This window comes from Colobus angolensis, unplaced genomic scaffold (assembly GCF_000951035.1).
Source record: "Colobus angolensis palliatus isolate OR3802 unplaced genomic scaffold, Cang.pa_1.0 Scaffold390, whole genome shotgun sequence".
In the NCBI taxonomy this organism is placed as follows: domain Eukaryota; kingdom Metazoa; phylum Chordata; class Mammalia; order Primates; family Cercopithecidae; genus Colobus; species Colobus angolensis.
The window spans coordinates 1369446-1389236 of NW_012117266.1; the positions used below are offsets into that span (position 1 = coordinate 1369446).

At 36.1% G+C, this 19791-nt stretch overlaps 2 protein-coding genes across 2 annotated transcripts in view; both read left to right on the forward strand.

The window, feature by feature from the left end:
* Window positions 1-177, forward strand: part of LOC105520986 (keratin-associated protein 6-2-like) — a 401-nt gene extending 224 nt beyond the window's left edge. Inside the window, exon 2 of the mRNA XM_011954993.1 lies at window positions 1-177. This exon is cut by the window's left edge and continues 1 nt beyond it. Within this exon, the coding sequence (XP_011810383.1) occupies window positions 1-177 (177 nt within the window).
* Window positions 178-15795: 15618 nt separating this feature from the next.
* On the forward strand, window positions 15796-16750 carry LOC105520976 (keratin-associated protein 21-2-like). Its single transcript, XM_011954986.1, has 3 exons — window positions 15796-15869; window positions 16296-16448; window positions 16711-16750. The coding sequence occupies exons 1-3, from the start codon at window positions 15796-15798 to the stop codon at window positions 16748-16750; spliced, it is 267 nt and encodes an 88-aa protein (XP_011810376.1).
* The last annotated feature ends 3041 nt before the right edge of the window (window positions 16751-19791 follow it).

Sequence of the window (19791 nt, forward strand, 5' to 3'; positions counted from 1 at the left end):
TATGGCTCTGGCTACGGCTGTGGCTATGGCTCTGGCTACGGCTGTGGTTATGGCTCTGGCTATGGCTGTGGATATGGCTCCAACTATGGTTGTGGATACGGCTCTGGCTACGGCTCTAGCTCTAGTTGCTGTGGCTACCGGCCATTTTGCTATAGAAGATGTTATTCTTGCTGCTAGAAAATAACTGCTGTGGACCTTTTCTTCTAAAAGGACCATTTCAAGGCCTTTGTTTCAATGTCCTACAATTCCATCAGATTCTACAGAATAGAGAGCAGTCAGAACCTGCAGAAAACAGATCATCTCATGAAATCCTGCTTACTATTGTGGGGGCATGAGTTACCCCACGATATTTCTGGAAGACAGAAGACCTAACTCTGGCCATGGTCCAAATGTAAACCTACTACCTTCTTATTTTATGTTTCTATATTGTAACTATTTCCAAATAAACATGTTTCATTGGTCCTAACAAGGTTTTCTATTTTTTTTTGTTTCAGGCATGCTATTGACTTACACTTTTGTCTTGTCTTTCTATGATGTCTTCAAAGATTGGGTGGGCTAATGCTAAGCTGCTCATTCCAATTGTGCTTTCCATTCTGCTTGGTCCATGCCTGTGACGTACTAGATGCCACGTATTTTAAATATAGTCCCTGAAAAAATGGCTGCTTATTGGCTGAGTCTTCTGTTCCTAATTCATTTTCATTAAGGGTTTGTTCTTAAGTATTTGTGTTTCATGACTCTGGGTCTATCTATTTTTTCCACATTAACGAGCAATAACACACTCATCAATATACGTGCGTGCATGCACGTGCACACACACACATGCACACACAGAATGCCACAGAAAAGCCTGCTTTAGGAAAATGCTAATGGCACAAAAATGGGTTGGAATGGAAGAGACAGAATGCTTAAAATATAAGTATAATAACAATTTGGATACTGGTTAAAGAGATCTGCATTTCAGTGTAGATAATGAAAAAGAACAGATGAACATCAGAGACTTGGTGAAGGTAGAACCTGTAAAATCTTAGACTTCAATAGGGAAAGAAAAAGGAGAAACATCTAGGGAAGAAAATATCTAAAAAGTATGTATTTTTTCGTTAGCACTTAGAATTGTGGGGAATTTGGGGTCATATATATAGTTATATATCTTCAGGACTGGTATTGCAAAATTAGTAAGACTAGTTTTGCAGGTGTGCCCTATGTTGTTGTTGAGAAACTAATTAGATTGAATGTGTAACAATGACATAAATTCCTTAACACAAGATCTCTTTTTAATATGTGACAGCATCTGAAACAAGAATTACTTCCTCATTAGGCGCTCTGTTATTGGACGTATTTAAACCTCGGTTGTCTCTCTCACTGTTAAGAGTTATTCTAGGAGGAAGTTACAAAGTCAGAAAGAGGTATGGAATTAACTGATCTTACGTATCCATTTTTACCTCTATCCCAATCTAGGATACTAAAGAAAGTGATTTGTGCTTTGAAACTTGATTGTGAAAATGGTGATGCTGATATAAAAAAAGTACAGAATGAGAACTTTTATGTTTCTATATCTGGAAGGAGGGGCCAATTGTAATATGTCTGGCTGCAGAAATCTAATACTCATTTGGGATATAAAAAGACAGTCAGAACTGAAGTTAGGATTCAGCCACCCATGGTCAAATAAATTCTGTTCCCAGACACCCTTGATTCTTGAAAAAAAATTGAAGTCTTGAGAAGAGGTAGGGCAAAAGGGCATGGATGAAGAGATTGTTTTCTTGAAGGTGTAGAATCACTTTTAAATTAGATAACCGTGAAGTCTCATTTATCAAATATTTATTGAACTCCTAATAAAACACATTTCATTGTGTACTATGAACAGTGAAGTAAAATATTTCATCCTTGCTTTCCAAAAGCATAGGAAAGGCATACAAGACCACAGGCTACAAAGATTGGAGTATTGTTATAAAACAGTGACACACAGAAGTATTTGAGAAGTACAGGGGAATAAATCAGAAGAAGGTCCAGGACTAAGAAAAAGTAGAAAGAAGGATGAGGAAGATTTCTGAAAAAGAGACAGATTTCTAGCTGAAATATGAAGGATGAATAGAAGTTGATCAATCATAGAAGAAAGAAATATCCCTCTAGGCAGGGAAGAAAAAAATTAATATTTAATGGGTAAAATGTACATTATTTGAATGATGAATACAATAAAAACCCAGACTTTACTACTATGCAATATATCTGTGAAACAAAATTGCACTTGTGCCCTTTAAGTTTATATAAATTAAAAAGTTCATATATTGGAATGTTATTGCTACAGCCATTATCTCTCCTGGGAGAAATGTAATCACAGTTGAGCCAAAAAGAAAAAAATTGCAGGTGTGACTTGTTGCTATTCTCAGATGGCCCCCAATAACCGTACCCTTGTGTGGTTTACTCTCATTGACTGTGGGAAGGACCTATAACTTGTCTCTAATCTTACTAAAGATGATGGGATATCTCTTCTGTGATTACATTATGTTTAGGGTTAGCAGATAAAACACAAAATAAATCAATGTAAATTTCAGATTAAAAATATATGTCTTTTTAGCATAAATATGTTTTATGCAATATTTGGGGCATATTTACAAAATCTGGCAATTCAAGTTACATGGCAAAGAGATTTTGCAGATGTCCTGGCTGACACCTTAATTACAATAATGTGAGACCTCGAGGCAAGATCCCAGCTAGGTTGTGCTTAGACTTCTGATGTACGAAAACTGAGATAATAATGGATGTTGTTTTAAGCTGCTATTTTGGTGATGATTTGTTATGCGTAATAGAAAATGATTACCACAGACTTCTTCTTTTTTTCTCTAAATTACCTGGTAAGAGGTGTGGTTGTCTTGGATAACCAGGATAACATACCTGCACATCAGCAGAGATTAGGAAGCCAGCCATTCCAATGAACTTCAAGGACAGACTATTCTCAAGTGAAAATGAAAAGGTGAGAGGCACTAGCAGCCATATTTGGTGGGAGTGTCCTGGGTACAAAACATTTAAATAAATTTATCTAGGACCCCAATTGACAATGAGTAAATGAGAGACCCTAAAGCATATGGGGAATTTTATAACAGAGTAATTACACAGTGAAATGGATAACCACACAAAATAATGACATCCCTGTTACAGTAAGTATTTAAGCACCCGATGATGAGGAAGGGAGATCATTATATTATATATATGTGCATTGAAACACCACATTTTACACGATAAGTGTGTACAATTATTATGTGTCAATTACAAATTCCAAATTAAATAAAATATGTTGGCTCTTCTAGTCATTTTGCCTTTCCATCTAAACATTCAAGTCAGCTTGTTAGTATCTACATATATATCATGCTTAGATTTTGATGGGAATAGAGTTGAATCCATAGATCCATTCTGGGAGAATGAACATCTTAACAATATTGAGTCCAATCCACAAATATGGCATTGATGTATCTCTGTATGTATTTGTTTCAAAATAAATTTTGGTATTCTATTACACAATAGAGTGACAATAGCAAATAACAGCGTACTGATTGTATGTAGCACAGCAAAGAAGAATACATACTTGTGCTTCATATGTGCCTTTAGTAAGTTTCCTAAACTTTTTTCCACCTCAATATCTATAGTATGCTACCTACTTCTTTCATGTTTTAATTTTGATTAAAATAAAAAGATTAAAAGGAATTTAAAATTCATAAAACATTCAACAGCTGTTATCATAAAGGATATGCATTTGTTGTTGTTCTAGTTTGAACTAAATAAATATCTAGAGTTGATGAATATTTGTTAAGGAATTTCTCCAGAAGTAAATACATATTATCAGAATATTATATCCATGGCTATTTGAATTCATAGAAACTGTAACATGAAATATTGAGGAGTTTCTGTATACAGCAGCATTGGGTTCTAATGAAATCACCTACAAAGGAATCAGTAATTAGCAAGCTAGTCAAAGTAATGGGTCAAACTCATTTTATTGATTGCATTTTCAAACATCAACTGCCTAACCCTCCCTAGAGCCTTCCTGTGTAAAATATATCTTTGGAATCATGTGTTCAGATGACTGACTAATGGATAGAAACTGTTCTTAGAGATTTGTAATGGGCTCAAGACAATGCCTGCATGACAAAAAAATGGATCCTCAATAAAACTGGAAAACCTATAATAATGTGTTTATTTAAGGCATATGCTATAGCTACGAAAAGACCAGGTCCTCTCATTTTCAACTGAGTGGGGTGATTTGCACATACTAGGTATTAAACCTATTTTGCACAAATCATGAAATTGATGATGTGTCCTGGCTCCTCCTGTCAGGATGTAAAGGTTCTAGGGTCATATGTTACATTGAAACTTCAGAAAAAATCCATCTGTACCTCGACTAAATCTTACTTCTGGCACCATGAGTTTCAACTACTATGGGAATGCTCATGGGGGCTGCGGATATGGTTCCAGATATGGATATGGGTCTGGTTCTGACTGTGGCTGCTGTATCTACCGACCATTTTGCTACTGAAGATGCTACTCCTCTTGCTACTAGAGCATCATCCTAGAATCGGCCTTTGAAATAATATTTTTAAGATTAATACTTCTTCCCAGGGGATATCCCATTTTAACATCTCTACATTCATATAAGGACTGGATATTATCTGTTTTTACTTCAACAAACCTGTTTGTTTTTGAGAAGATACTAATGCTCCCATTATGTTACCTGGAGACAAGATTTTATTCTAATTATATTCAAAATGTAAATTATTAGATTTTGCATGGCTGATCCATAAATACTTCTTAGTTGGAGGAAATTATACTTTTTTCATAAACAAATTTCATTTATTTTTGTAAAAATTTGTGTTTTTTTGCACTACAGTCATCACTGACTTTAGTGTTTGTGTCTTCCCTGGAATTTCGGGGAAGTGGTTTATTAGTGGAGTCTTAGATTTATTTATTCCTTCAATCACTACTTATTTATTGCCCATTCTTTCATCAATATCACATAGTTTTGTTTTTTGCAGGACTGTAGTAACTCAGCATTAGGTAGTGTGAGGCTTTCAACTTTAATTTCTTTTCAAAATTATTTTGACTGTGAGTACAAAATTACAGTTAGAATAAATTTTGGTGTTCCATTACACAATAGAATGACTATAGCAAATGACAATGTATTGCATATTTCAAGATACGTAGAAAAATTTTGAATGCTGTCACTAATGCAATTTTTGGATAACATTAAATGACTAAATAATCAAACTTGTTCTGTAGTCACCAGGGAGACAGAAGGTGACCCTCTGAAGCAGAGTTGGTGAACAAGCAATGCGCATCTGGAGATGTGGGGATGTAGGGGCCTGGGAAGCCGTGGGCCTCAGACAGACTCTGGAGAGTGGGTAGGGACATCCTGTAGAGGGAATCTGGGTGTCTGTTTGGGTAGGAGCCCCATGGGGACTCTGGGTGAATAATCTTTATGGTGCTACTTTTCAAACAACAGGGCCAAATAAAGGTTCTTGCCAGGCTAAAGCTCAATATCCCTCATGTTATTGAGATATAATTGATATAAAAGTATACATATGTAATGTATATAATTTCATGAATTTGGACATATGCATATGCTCATGAAACCATCTCAACAGTGAAGGTAATAGACATATTCATCATCTACAAAAGATACCTCCTCTGCTCTCTTTGGTAGGAATACTTAACAGGATATCTACTCTCTTAATAAGTTTTTAAAAGTATGAAATACAGTAGTTAACTATAGCACAACAACTTTTCAATACATTAAGCCAGAAGGTAGAGTACCTTTTCTAAGTTTATTTTTCCTTCAGTATTCTCCCACAGTCTTGGAGTAGCATATAGATTCGTCGTATCTTAAAAATGCTCTATTATTATAGTTTATGATTTTTATGTGAAACTTTTCCTGTTAAACTTGCTGTGTATTTCTGTCTCCTGACTGGGCCCAGACTGATACAGACAATTTTAGTTTTAGGAGTTATTTCATATACATAATATTGGAATCAGAGTAGCAGAGAAGATCTGAAGATTTTCTAGTGTGTAAAACGAGAAGCAAAGATGGAGGGTGAACCAACCACAAGAACCCCAGAATTTAGGAATAAGAGTGTTCTCAATGAAGAAAAGTCATGAAGTATGAATTCACTTATCACAGAAACAACAGGAGAAGATATGAAGTTAAAGAAAGAATGAACAAGAAATTTACAGAAAGATCAGCTATTATTAATGTCATAATGTAAATATCAAAAAAGTTTCTTACATGTAAAAATCATTAAAATTTTGTTTTGAAGAATGTAAATGTGACTAAAATCAAGAAAATACTGTGAAATGATTAAATCAAGTCAATTAACAAGTCAAATTTCTCACATATTTATACATTTTTGTGGTGAAAACATTTAAAATATACTGTTTCAGTAATTTAAAAATATATGATGCATTATTAATTATTATAGTCAGCATTCTGTGCAAGGGATTGCTAAATCTGATTTCTACTAACTAAAATTTTGTACCCTTTGATCAACATCTCGCCATTCCCCATCCATTCGACTTGATGGAGTAATGAATTATTGATCGATTACATTTTAGTGGGAAGCACTGATATATAACATAAACATGAGAGTACTCTGAGTAAATTCAAAAATGACATATGTTTAAGAATTGCACCCTACAGTTGGATTTCAACAACAAAGAAGATATGAACCAAGGATTTACCCTCTTTCTAAATTAGCATTCTTGGCAAAGTTTGTTTTTTAAATAATAAATGATACATCTCCTTACATAACTGACCTATCACAAGTTTAAAAACATTTTTTCCTCAAAGAAGGAAGAGAAGATCACAACCTGCATGGAAAAGAAGGGGATGGAAAAGCTTTTTTTTCTGAGGTAAGTAGAGAGTTTCAGAGAGTGGAGGTACCACGTAGATATACTCAATTCCCTGTCCAAAATCCCTGAAAAGTAATTTGAAGTGATTGTGATAAAAAACCAAAAGTGTTAGGAATGGATAAGAAGAAATGATGATATTAAGAACAGTGAGTAGAACTCCTTATTTAATAGATGATTCCCTAGACCTTACAAGAATAGAATGATAAACATACATTTATAGGTCAAACATATTTTGGTGACATGTTATGTCACGAGCATGAAGTGAAATTATGGCAAATAAAATTATTGTTGTATAAGCTTGCATGTTTGGAACTTATATGTTTGTTTTCTTTTCAGGCATGAAAATATTCCTAGGGAAGCTGTAAACAAATTATGAATTCCTAAGAAAGTAGATATATACAGAATGAGCTCAATTTAGGCCATTAATTGTAAAATGAGCAAATAGAGCCCATGTGAGGATGACCCATGCATCACTGGAAGTATATGGTCTTGGAAGAGTGAAGGACACTCTTGCAGCTCCACTGAAATCTCACCTCCTGACACCATCCGTTGCAACTACTACAGAATCTCCTGTGAGGGCTGCGGATACAGCTCTCACTGGAAATTTGGCTGTAGATATGGTTGTGGCTCTGGCTCTGGCTGTTGATACGGCTCTGGCTGTCAATACAGCTCTGGATATGGAACTGACTGTGGTTATGGCTGTGGATACGGCTCTGGATATGGATTTGGCTCTCGCTATGGCTGTAGATACAGCTCTGACTGCTGTGGCTGCCGACCATTTTGTTACAGAAGATGCTATTCCTCTTGCTGCTAATCATGACTACAGATCATCCTTGCCTTTGTAATGACCTTTCCAAGATCAAGTCCAATTGAAATCTCCCCTATCCACTGTCTCCACATCTAAGTAAAGATTGACTATGGTCCATTGACTACCTGAATGAATATAAGAGAAGCTGTTTGCAGTGGATGGAGACTGGGTAGCTTCATGACATCACTGAATAGAGGAGATTTTATTCTGATTAATTTTCAAATGTGAATTCCGACATCTTTTCTTCCACTTTTGTGCCATGACTATTTGCAAAAGCACAAAAAGACTATATAATTGGAATGTACTAAAATAGAACAAAAATAGAATTTTCTTAATAAAAGGCCTTATTCACTATGAAGTCTTGTCTCCTTAATGTCAGGATCAGCATTAATTAGAGGGTTTGTGGCTTCCTCCAAAGCTGGGTGACCATAACTTAAAATAAGACAATGTTATCTTATTAGGTGAACCCAAATGCTTATATTTAACATATTTCTTAATTCCTTGTATGTCAATTATTTATATTTCTATTTAAATATAAACACAAATATCACACTCAAAATTTCAAATTATGCATGAAAAATATTAGAATAGAATGAAGAATGAGACAGGGAATCTACTCATGAGGTTAATGCACTCGTTCAGCAATGACTGTCTTGGTTGAGCTTAAGTCATATTTTGATGATGTGTTATGTCATGGCTATGAAATGAAACAATGGAAAACAAAATTATGATTGTATAAGCTTGTGTGTTTAGAACTTGTATATTTGTTTTCAGGCATAAAAATATCCCTAGGGAAGTCATAAGCAAATTATGAATTCCAAAGAAAGTAGATGTACACAGAATGAGCTCATTTTAGGCAAATGATTATAAAATGAGCAAATAGAGCCCAGGTGAGGATGACCCATGCATCCCTGGAAGTATATAAAGGTCTTAGAAGAGTAGAGGACACTCACACTGCAGAAATATCCTCCTACACTTCAACTGAAATCTAACCTCCTGAAATCATGTGTTGCAACTACTACAGAAACTCCTGTGGGTACTGTGGATATGGCTCTGGCTGGAGTTCCGGCTGTGGATATGGTTGTGGCTATGGCTGTGGATATGGCTCTGGCTGTAGATATCGCTCTGGATATGGATTTGGCTCTCGCTATGGCTGTGGATACAGCTCTAGCTGCTGTGACTACCAACCACTTTGCTACAGAAGATCCTATTCCTCTTGCTACTAATCATCACTACAGAACATCCTTGGCTTTGCAGTGACCTCTCCAAGATCAAGTTCAATTGAAATCTCCCCTACCCATTATCTTCACATCTAAGTAAAGATTGACTATGGTCCGCTGACTATCTGAATGCATATAAGAGAAGCTGGCTGCAGTGGATGGAGACTGAGTAGTTTCATCACATCACTGAAGAGAGATTTTATTCTGATTAATTTTCTAGTGTAATTTATTTTCTAACATAAACTCTTACCTTTTTTTCTTAATCTTTGTGCCATTTCTTAATCTTTGTGACTATTTGCTGAAACACAAGGGGACTATATAACTGGAGCATGCTAAAATGGAAAAAAAATAGAATTTTCTTAATAAAAGGTCTTACTCACTAAGAATTCTGGTCTCCTTAATGTCTCCTTAATTTGAGGATTTGTGGCTTCCTCAAAAGCTGTGTGACCACAACTTTAAATAAGACAATGTTATTTTATTGGTCAAATCCAAATAATTGTGTTTTACATATTTCTTAATTCCCGGTATCCTTACTGTATATTTTTATTTAAACATGAACACAAATATTACGCTCAAAATTTTAAAACATGCATGAAAAAAGAATTAGAATAGAACCAAGAATGAGACAGGGAATCTACTCATGAGGTTAATGCACTAGTCCAGCTATGATTATCTTGGTTGAGCTTAAGTCAAGGTAACTAAGAAGCAGCAATATTACTTTAATGTTAATAGCTTTTGAAACATGTAAAACAAGAAGTATTAGACTAAGCAGATAAGGCTCCTACAAGTGCTCAAGATGGTGAGAAAGGATCAGGGCTCTTTTATGTTCCCACTCCCCACCCTTGCTGAGTGACTTTCACACTCATGGTTTTAAAGTGGTTGCTGTGTATGACCAACATTCTGCACAAGTAAGGACAAATGATGAAGAGCATCAGGTCTTTTAAAACTTTGTCCTTTTATTTGGGAAGGGACGCTCTTCCTAGAAGACTTTCGACTACTCTTGTTTGTACACATGTGCTCTGTGACCACTCTTAGCTGAAGGTGTGTAAAGAACAAAAAGGTTGCAGTCGGGAGTTCTGCTAGTCAGTCAACCATGTGTGCCCAAAGTTTGTAGGTCTTGGGGATCAAGAGGAAAGGACAAAAGACTAAGGAAGCAAAACCTCAGGTAAATGGCCGTGTGTACTTACAGCAATTTGAGTTGGGGCAGGGGTACAAATTATGACTTCACTCATTATTTTTCTTCAAGTGCAGAGGTTTGAGCTTAACACACTCTCCTATTTATATCATATTACTGTTTGTCCACACATAGCTCTTTCCCTTTTCTCTCTGTTTTTGTCTAACAGAGTAATTTATTTATTCTCTTCTATTTATCTTTTATTTCCATTCTCACACCCATGTCTCATTTATAGCCACCTTGTAATTTGTTATTTTGTATGCAATACCCCATTTCATCTTGTTGGTATCCCCCAAAAGTTGGACATTCTATGTGTACATTTAGGCTATTATTTCTCATTGCCATATGGTACTTCATGTGGCTAATATACAAGATTTTGCCTTTTGCTGTCTCAGTGATGCACACATAATCACATCCAGCTCTTCTTCAGCACAACATGGCTGCAATGAACACGTGACCCTTACAGGCTTCTGTGAAAATCAATCCCCAAATCTGAACTGCTGAGACAAATCATGTGTGCATATTTAATTTTACTGAGTATTTCCAGGTTAGTCTGTCTGCACCATCTAAACCCCAAATTGCATTTCTTATGTCCTCACATATGTAACAATATTTGTTAAATCTAACATGCTAACATCGCTTGTTTGCACAGTGACAGTGATATCAGCTTGCTTTAATTTATGTATCTCTGATTATTAATAGGTGTGAACAATTTTATTTCTTTCCATATGTATTATCCTTCATGTTTTCTCTTCCACATCCTTTGCTCATTTTCCAAACAGAGGTGCCTGGTCTCTTTCTTTTTGATTTGTAGGCATTTACTGTATATTCCTAATAAAATTCCCTTGTTATTTTTGACACTGGAAAAATCTCGCAAACTGTCATTTGTTTATTTTTGTTAATACTGTGCATAATTGCACCACATTATAAACTACAATTCTGACTTTTTAGTTTTTTAAAAGATGATATATATTATCCTTATGTCATTGATATTCTACATCTGTCAATTTAAAATTTTTACATTTCACTCTTTGATCATTAATCCACCTGGAGTCCACCTCTGCATATGGGGGACTCCATGTAGTTTCATCTTTCACTATACTGAGCTAGGTTCCCCAGCACCACCTACCAAACAGCTCACCATTTGTAACTGATTGGTGGTGACCATTGTTATTCTATGATTTTATCACATATATAAGGGTTTGTCTCTGGACATTGTACTATGCTTGATTTATATTTATGTTTCTTAGCATTTTTTAACGGTTTCGTATGGAGGGCATATGTGTGATAGAGAATTAAGTTTATTCTGCTTTGTTTTTTCACTTATGACAACTAGGTCCAATGGGTAGAATTTAAAGACAGGAAGACTTAACAAAATAAGACACTTTTCAAATGGCTAACACAGCGTGAAGATGGAATAAGCTGTCTTGTTAGCATCCCTATCCTGAAGTTATTGAATAATTTGTATCTCCACCCCCTAGAAAATTCTGAGTAAATCTGCACTCTGAACATGGACTTAATTAAATTATCTATATCATTCACTTCTACTTTGAAATTCTGTAACTGTATATGTAAAGGATCATTGAATGTTAGTTGTAGGCAAGCTGGATAAGAATGATATGGCCTATAAAGCTAAGAAATGATACTCAATTTTATTATAGAGTTAGGAAGAAGAATGTAAGATTTCACATGAGTTTTGAGGCTAACCTCCTGTTAGACCAAGTTTTAAACAATTGCTGAGTGTCTGTGCAGAAAATGATTTCCAAAGCAGGAGAAAGAAAGACAACAGATTAGTAATACCCTTGCAGAAGAGCTCATTAGAGTGGTAAGATATTACCACAATAATGTGTGGGATCTATTTCAGTTATCAAAGGGATCCCAGGAAGTACTCACTGTGGAATGCATATTTCAGTAGAAAAACATTGTCTAATTACAATGGAAGACAGCAGAGAGGAGGAAAGAAAAGAAAAGGTCTACAAAACAACCAGAAAACAAGAAAATGCTCATATATATATTCACGTATATATTCATATATATATTCACATATATATTCATATACATATGTGTGTGTGTGTATATATATATAAAAAGACCCAACTAAATGTTGCCTACAAGACACCACAAAAAGCTGATAAATATGTGAGGTAGTGCATATGTTATATAGCTTGATTTAGTCATTCCATGATGTATACATACATCAAAACCTCATGTTGTACACCATAAATATATAATTTTTTTGTCAAAGTGTAAGTTTAAAAATGGAAAGAGAGCAAAAAGAGGCAATATCTATTGGCTATCAGTGTGATTCTCATATAATTTTTAGAACATGACCTCATGATTCAGGAAGGTCTCTTTCGTAACAACTCATCTCTACTGAAATCTTCAACTGTAACATAGTCACACTTCCAAACAGAGACGGACTTTACTTTTTCATGGCAATCCTATGACTATCTGGGAAAGCAGAAATGTACTTTCTTCCTATTTAACACATAGTTATATTCCTGAGGTAGGTTATTTGTCATGTTAATGAATTTTTATGGCTGCTGAGCTGCAAAATATTCTATGAAGCCAAGCTCTGTGATGTACCGCTTCATTGTGTATTTGTACAAAAACATTATTGTATAAAATGCTTCAGGCAAGGTGGACTGAGGTCAATTACATGATAATTTTCTGAGGGCACTTGATCACTATTAAAATTTTATCATGAAAACATTAATTTACACACACACACACACACACACACACAGAGTCATAGAGTCATTGCTTGGTATTTATGAAGGATTGGTTCCAGAAACCCTCTAGATACCTAAATGTACAAATGCTCAACTTTCCTATATAATATGGCATAGTATTTTCATATAAACTATGAACTTCCTCCCATATACTTTAATCATCTCTAGATTACTTATGATACTGAATATGCTATGTGAATATTTGAATTGTTTTTTATTTGTATCATTTTTAATTGTTGATTTTTATTTTTGTCATTTTTCCCCCAATAATTTTATCTGTGTTTGAGTGAATTCATGGTTGCAGAATCCCCAGATACAGAGGGCCAAATAAAGATATGTATTTATATCCTATATCATATGTACTTATAAACCATAGCAACATGAAAATAAATCTCAAAATTTTATTATAAAAATGTATCAATATAAGTACATATAACAATTTGAAAATCTGTTAGTATTTGGGAATGCTTATATTTGGACAAAGAAATGGGAAAAATGAAGAAAATGTATTGTCTCCACTATATATTAGGATCTGTGCTATAATCTTTATACTTCTTATATATCTTTTGTAGGCCTCTTGACAAATTTTTAAAATACATGTGTTACTTTTATTCCCATTTGATAGTTGCAGAAACTGAGGTTTATGCAGATTGAGGACATTTTCCATGACAAATAGTAAGTAAATGGCTCAGCCATAAATTAATCATTCTGTTTGCCAGGGAAATCTGTTTCTACTACAGAGACCCTGGAACATGGAAGCAAATCAATTTACAGCCCTCAGCATCAAATTCATCCTTCAACATATGCTCTGTGCTAGTAGATGGAATTCCTTAAGCATTTCTTTTTTAGAAAAAGAGAACTCAAGAGCTTTTGCACAGCAAAAGAAGTCATCATCAGAGTGAACAGGCAACCTACAGAATGGGAGAAAATTTTGTCCATCTGACAAAGGTCTGATATCCAGAACCTACAAGGAGCTTAAACAAATTTACAAGAAAAACAAACAAACAAACAAACCACTCCATCAAAAAAAAGCAAAGGATATGAAGAGACACTTCTCAAAAGAAGACATTTATGTGACCAAGCAACATATGAAAACTCATAATCACTGGTCATTTGAGAAATGCATATCAAAACCAGAATGAGATACCATCTCACATCAGTTAGAATGGCGATCGTTAAAAAGTCAGGAAACAAGATGCTGGAGAGGATGCGCAGAAACAGGAATACTTTTACACTGTTGTTAGGAGTGTAAATTACTTGAACCATTGTGGAAGACAGTGTGGTGATTCCTGAGGGATCTAGAACCAGAAATATCATTTGACCCAGCAATCCCATTACTGGGTATATACCCAAAGGATTATAAATCATTCTACTATAAAGACATGTGCACATAAATGTTTATTGCAGCACTATTTACAATAGCGAAGCCTTGGAACCAATCCAAATGCCCATAAATGATAGACTGGATAAAGAAAATGTGTTACATATACGCCGTGGAACATGATGCAACCATAAAAAAGAACGAGTTCATGTCCCTTGTGGGGACATGGAAGAAGTTGGAAACCATCATTCTCAGCAAACTAACACAGGAACAGAAAACCAAACACCGCATGTTCTCACTCATAAGTAGGGGTTGAACAATGAGAACACATGAACACAGGGAGGGGACATTACACACTGGGGCCTGTCATGGGGCCTGTCAGGGGGTCGGGCCAAGGGGCCTGTCAGGGGTCGGGCCAAGGGGAGGGATAGCATCAAGAGAAATACGTAATGCATGCGGGGCTTAAAACCTAGATGATGGGTTGATGGGTCTAGCAAACCACCATGGCACATGTATACCTATGTAACAAACCTGCATGTTCTGCACATGTATCCCAGAACTTAAAGTATAATAAAAAAGAAAAACAGAACTAAAATAATACATAAAATCTGTTCTCCATATTTTTGAAATAAGCACTGCATCATTATCTATCAGTAAAGCTGATTCCTCCTGTCTAACTGAAGTTTTATCCCTTTGATCAACATCTCTCTATCTTCAGTCCATTCCACTGTCTAGAGGTATGAATTATTGATTGATTACATTTTATTGATTTATTACATTTTATTGGGAAGCACCGATGTACAGACAAACGTGAGAGTCATCTGATTAAATCCACAAATGACCTGTATTTAAGAATTGGACATAATGATTGGTCTTCAACAACAAAGAAGTTGTGAACCAATAAATTAGCCCCAGTCCAAATTAAAATTCTTGGAAAAGTATGCTCTTTAAATAATAAATTATACATCTGTTTAACTGACCTATCAGAAGTTTAACATATTTTTTCCTCAAAGAAGAAAGAGAAGCTCACAATTTGCCTAATAAAAGAGGGGAAGAACAAGTTTTTCTTCAGAGAGAGGGAAAGGGTTTTAAGGAGTGGAGGTAGCATGTGGAAATACCCCATTCCTTGTTCAAAAATCTATGAAAAATAATTTTAAGTGATTATTATGAAAGAGTCCAAAGTATTAGGAAAAGACCAGATAAAATGAAAATGATGATGATGATATTAAGAGTAGTCAATAGAACTTCTTATTTAATAGATGAGTCTCAAGACCTTAAATAGCGACAGTGATAAACATACATTTGTAGGTGAAACATATTTTAGTCATGTGTTATGGCCATGAAATTGAATTATGAAAAATAAAATTATGGTTGTATAAGCTTGTGTGTTTAAAACTTGTATCTTTATTTTCTTTTCAGTCTTGAAAAAATTCCTAGGGATGCTGTAAGTAAACTGTGAATTTCTAAGAAAGCAGATGTGTACAGAAAGAGCTCATTTCAGGCAAATGATTGTAAAATGAGTGGACAGAGCCCATGTGAGGATGACCCATGCATCCCCAGAAGTATATAAAGGTACTGAAAGAGTAGAGGACACTCATACATCAGTAATATCCTCCTACACCCTCACTGAAATCTCACCTCCTCACACCATGTGTTGCAACTACTATGGAAACTCCTGTGGGGGCTGCGGATATGGCTCTGCCTGGGGTTCTGTCTGTGGATATGATATTGGCTCTGGATATGGTTGTGGACATGGCTCTGTCTGTGGCCATGATTGTGGATATGGCCTTGGCTGTGGATGTGGCTGTGGATATGGCTCTGGCTCTGGCTATGGCTGTGGATATGGCTCGGGCTCTGATTATTACTGTGGATATGGCTCTGGCTGTGACTATGGTTGTGGATATGGCTCTGACTGTGGCTATGGTTGTGGATATGGCTCTGGCTGTGGATATGGCTCTGGCTGTGGCTATGGTTGTGGATATGGTTCTGGCTGTGGATATGGCTCTGGCTGTCAATACAGCTCTGGATATGGAACTGGCTGTGGCTATGGCTGTGGATGTGGCTTTGAATAGGGCTCTGGATATGGCTCTGGCTGTGGCCATGATTGTGGATATGGCCTTGGCTGTGGATGTGGCTGTGGATATGGCTCTGGCTGTGGCTATGGCTGTGGATATGGCTCTGGCTCTGGTTATGGCTGTGGATATGGCTCTGGCTGTGGCTATGGCTGTGGATATGGCTCTGGCTGTGGCTATGGTTGTGGTTATGGCTCTGGCTGTGGATACGGCTCTGGTTGTCAATACAGCTCTGGATATGGAACTGGCTGTGGCTATGGCTGTGGATGTGGCTGTGAATAGGGCTCTGGCTCTGGCCTGTGGCCATGATTATGGATATGGCCCTGGCTGTGGATGTGACTGTGAATATGGCCCTGGCTCTGGCTATGGCTGTGGATATGGCTCTGGCTGTGCCTATGGTTGTGGATATGGCTCTGGCTGTGGATACAGCTCTGGGTATGGATTTGGCTCTCCCTATGGCTGTAGATACAGCTCTGGCTGCTGGGCCTGTCAACCATTTTGCTACAGAAGATGCTATTCGTCTTGCTACTAATCATCACCACAGATCACCCTTGCCTTTATGATGACCTCTCCAAGATCAAGTCCAGCTGAAATCTCCCCTACCCATCATCATCACATCGAAGTAAAGATTGACTATGGTCCACTAACTATTTGAATGAACATACAAGAAGCTGTTTGTAGTGGATGGAGACTGAGTAGTTCCATCACATCACTGAAGACAGAAGATTTTATTCTGATTAATTTTCCATTGTAAATTTTTACATCATCTTCTCTGTATTGTGGCTTTCTGCAAAAGCACAGGAGGGCCACATAATCGGTGCATGCTAACAGGGAATAAAAATGGAAGTTCCTTAATAAAAAGCTGTATTCAGTAGGAAAACTCGTCTCTTAGGTCAGAATCAGCATTAATTTCAGGGTTTGTGGCTTCATCACAAGATGGGTCATCACCCATCTTAAATAAGACAATGTTTTATTGGTTGAATCCAAATACTGGCTCTTTTACATTTTTTCTAAATTCCTTGTATGTTAATTCTTTACATTCATATCTCAACATAAACACAGATATCACACTGTGATATCTGTATTTTATATGCATGAACAAAGGTTTCAAATAAGGATATTAGTGAGAAAAGGAATCTATTCATGGGATTAATGCGCTAGTCCTGAAATGACTGGCTGTCCTGGGCTTAAGTCATGGGAATTAAGAGGCAACAATATTAATCTAATGTTAATAGCTTTTGAAATATGTAAAACAAGAAATATTGTACCGAGCAGATAAGACTACCACAAATGCTCGAGGAAGTCCAAAAACATCAGGACCCTTTTACCTACCCACTCCTCACTCCTGCTGTGTGCCTTTCATATTCATGGTTTCAAGGTGGTTGCTGTGTAAGACCAATATCCTGCACAAGTAAGGATAAACGGGGGACATCAGGTCTTTAAAACCCTTGTCCTTTGTTGGGGGGAAGGTAAACTCTTCCTGGAAGACTTTTGACTGCCCTGTTTGGACACATGTGTTCTGCGCCCACTCTTAGCTGAAGATGGGTAATAAAAAGGAAGTTGTGGACTGTGGTTGTGCTTTTCAGCCAGGAATGTGTGCCCAAATTTTATAAGTCTTGGGGATCAAGAGTTTCCTTGATCCCCAAGACAAAAGGCTGAGCAAGCACAATCTTAGGTAAATTAATATATGTCCTTACATCAACTTTAGTTGGGCAGGTGCACAACTGATGTCTTCACTAAATTTTTTCTTGAAATGTAGAGTTTTAATATACTCCCCTATTCATGTAATGTTATTGTTTGCCCACGCATGGGTCTTTCTGTGTTTTAATATTTTGCTAACATAATAATTTATTTATTCTCTTCTATTTATTTTTGGTTTCCACCTTCATCTCTCATTTATAGCCATATTGTAATTTATCTCATATGCGACTATCCCTATTCATGTTTTCAAAGTCCCAAGAAAGTTGGTCATTTTATTAAATATTTTAAATCTATGCAAATGGTGTTATGTTATGTCCTCTGAAGACCTTTTCTCTCTCAGCACTCTTTGTGTTGAAAGGCCCATTTATGCTATTATGTGTAGATTTAAACTATTATTTTTAATTTTTGGTTGGTACTCCATGTGGTTAATACACAAGATTTTGTCCACTCAGTATCTCAGTGATGCACACTTAGTCACACCCAGACTCTTCAGCACAGCATTGGTGCAATGAACATGTCTTCCATGGGCTTCTATGAGAATCAATCCAAAATGTGAATTGCTGAGACAAATGATGTGTTTATATTTTATTTTAGTAAGTATCATCAGGTTAGTCTCCAGGATGTCTGCACCAGTCCAAACTGCCAAATTGCAGCTTATAGGTCCTCAAGCATGTGCCAACATTGTTTTATATCACCTTTTAATGTTTTTTTGAGGAGTAAAATGTTATCTTGCTGTTTTAATTTGCATATCTCTGATTACTAACGGGTTTGAACATTGTCATTTCTTCCAATATGTGTTAACCTTTGTGATTTCTCTTCCATATCCTTTGCCCATTTTTTCCATTGAGGTTTCTGTCTTTTTCTTATTGATTTGTAGGAGTTCACTATATGTTCTCAATAAATTTCCTTGTCATTTTTAGACACTGCAAATATCTCCAAAACTATCATTTATTTTTTTCTCATATTGTGCATAATTGAACAAACAGTTTAAATCTGTGATTTATTTTTTGAGAAAATCTACCTGATTTTTATGTCAAAGATATGCTACATTTTCTTTTATTATTTTTGAAGTTTTACACTTCACACTTAGATCATTAATCCAGCTGGAGCCTACCTTTATATGTGGTGCTCTCATTTCCCTTTTCACTGCATTGAGCCAGCTTCTCTAACACCACCTATTAAACCCTTTGTCATTGGTTGGTGGTGCCACCTCTATTCTGTGTTATTACATGTACGTGAGTTTATCTCTGTAGTCTGTTTCATGCTTGTTTTACATTTATGTTGTTTGGCATTTTTCGAAGACTTCTTGTGTGTGTGAGACAGAAAATTAGGTTTATTTTGCTTTGTGTTTCCACTGAAGACCACAAGATTCACTGGGTAGAATCTAAAGACAAATAAATTTTACAAGACAAATTGTTTTTTCTGCGAAACCTCATGTTTACGAAAGAAAATGCAAAGATTAGCATTTTTGCTCATTAGCATGGTGGCACACACCTGTAGTCCCAGCTCTTCAGGAGGCTGAGGTGGGTGGATCACCTGAGCCTGGGAGGTTGAGGTTAAAAGCAGTGAGCCATGATTGCACCACTGCATACCAGCCTGGGCGATAGAGTGAGATCCTGTCTCAGAAAAAAAAAAAAAGAAAGCAAAAAACAAAGAAACTTTTTTTAAAGGTTAGAATAGTGTGAAAATGGAATAGGCTGTCTTGTAAACATTTCTGTCCGGAAGTTGTTGAAGAATTTGCATCTTCAGTTACTAGAAAAGTCTGAGTAAATATGTGCATTCAAAACTTAGGCTTAATTAATTCATTCACATTGTTCACTTCTACTTTGTAATTTAGTGATTCTGTAATAAAAAATAATTGAAGGTTGGGTC

Excerpts from the sequence above, each read along its gene's own strand:
- LOC105520976 (XM_011954986.1), top strand. The coding sequence starts at position 15,796 with ATGTGTTGCAACTACTATGGAAACTCCTGTGGGGGCTGCGGATATGGC. Across the intron at positions 15,870-16,295 it reads TGGGGTTCTGTCTGTGGATA|TGGCTGTGGCTATGGCTGTG; the intron begins TGATATTGGCTC and ends TGGATATGGCTC. Across the intron at positions 16,449-16,710 it reads GGCTCTGGTTGTCAATACAG|ACCATTTTGCTACAGAAGAT; the intron begins CTCTGGATATGG and ends CTGGGCCTGTCA.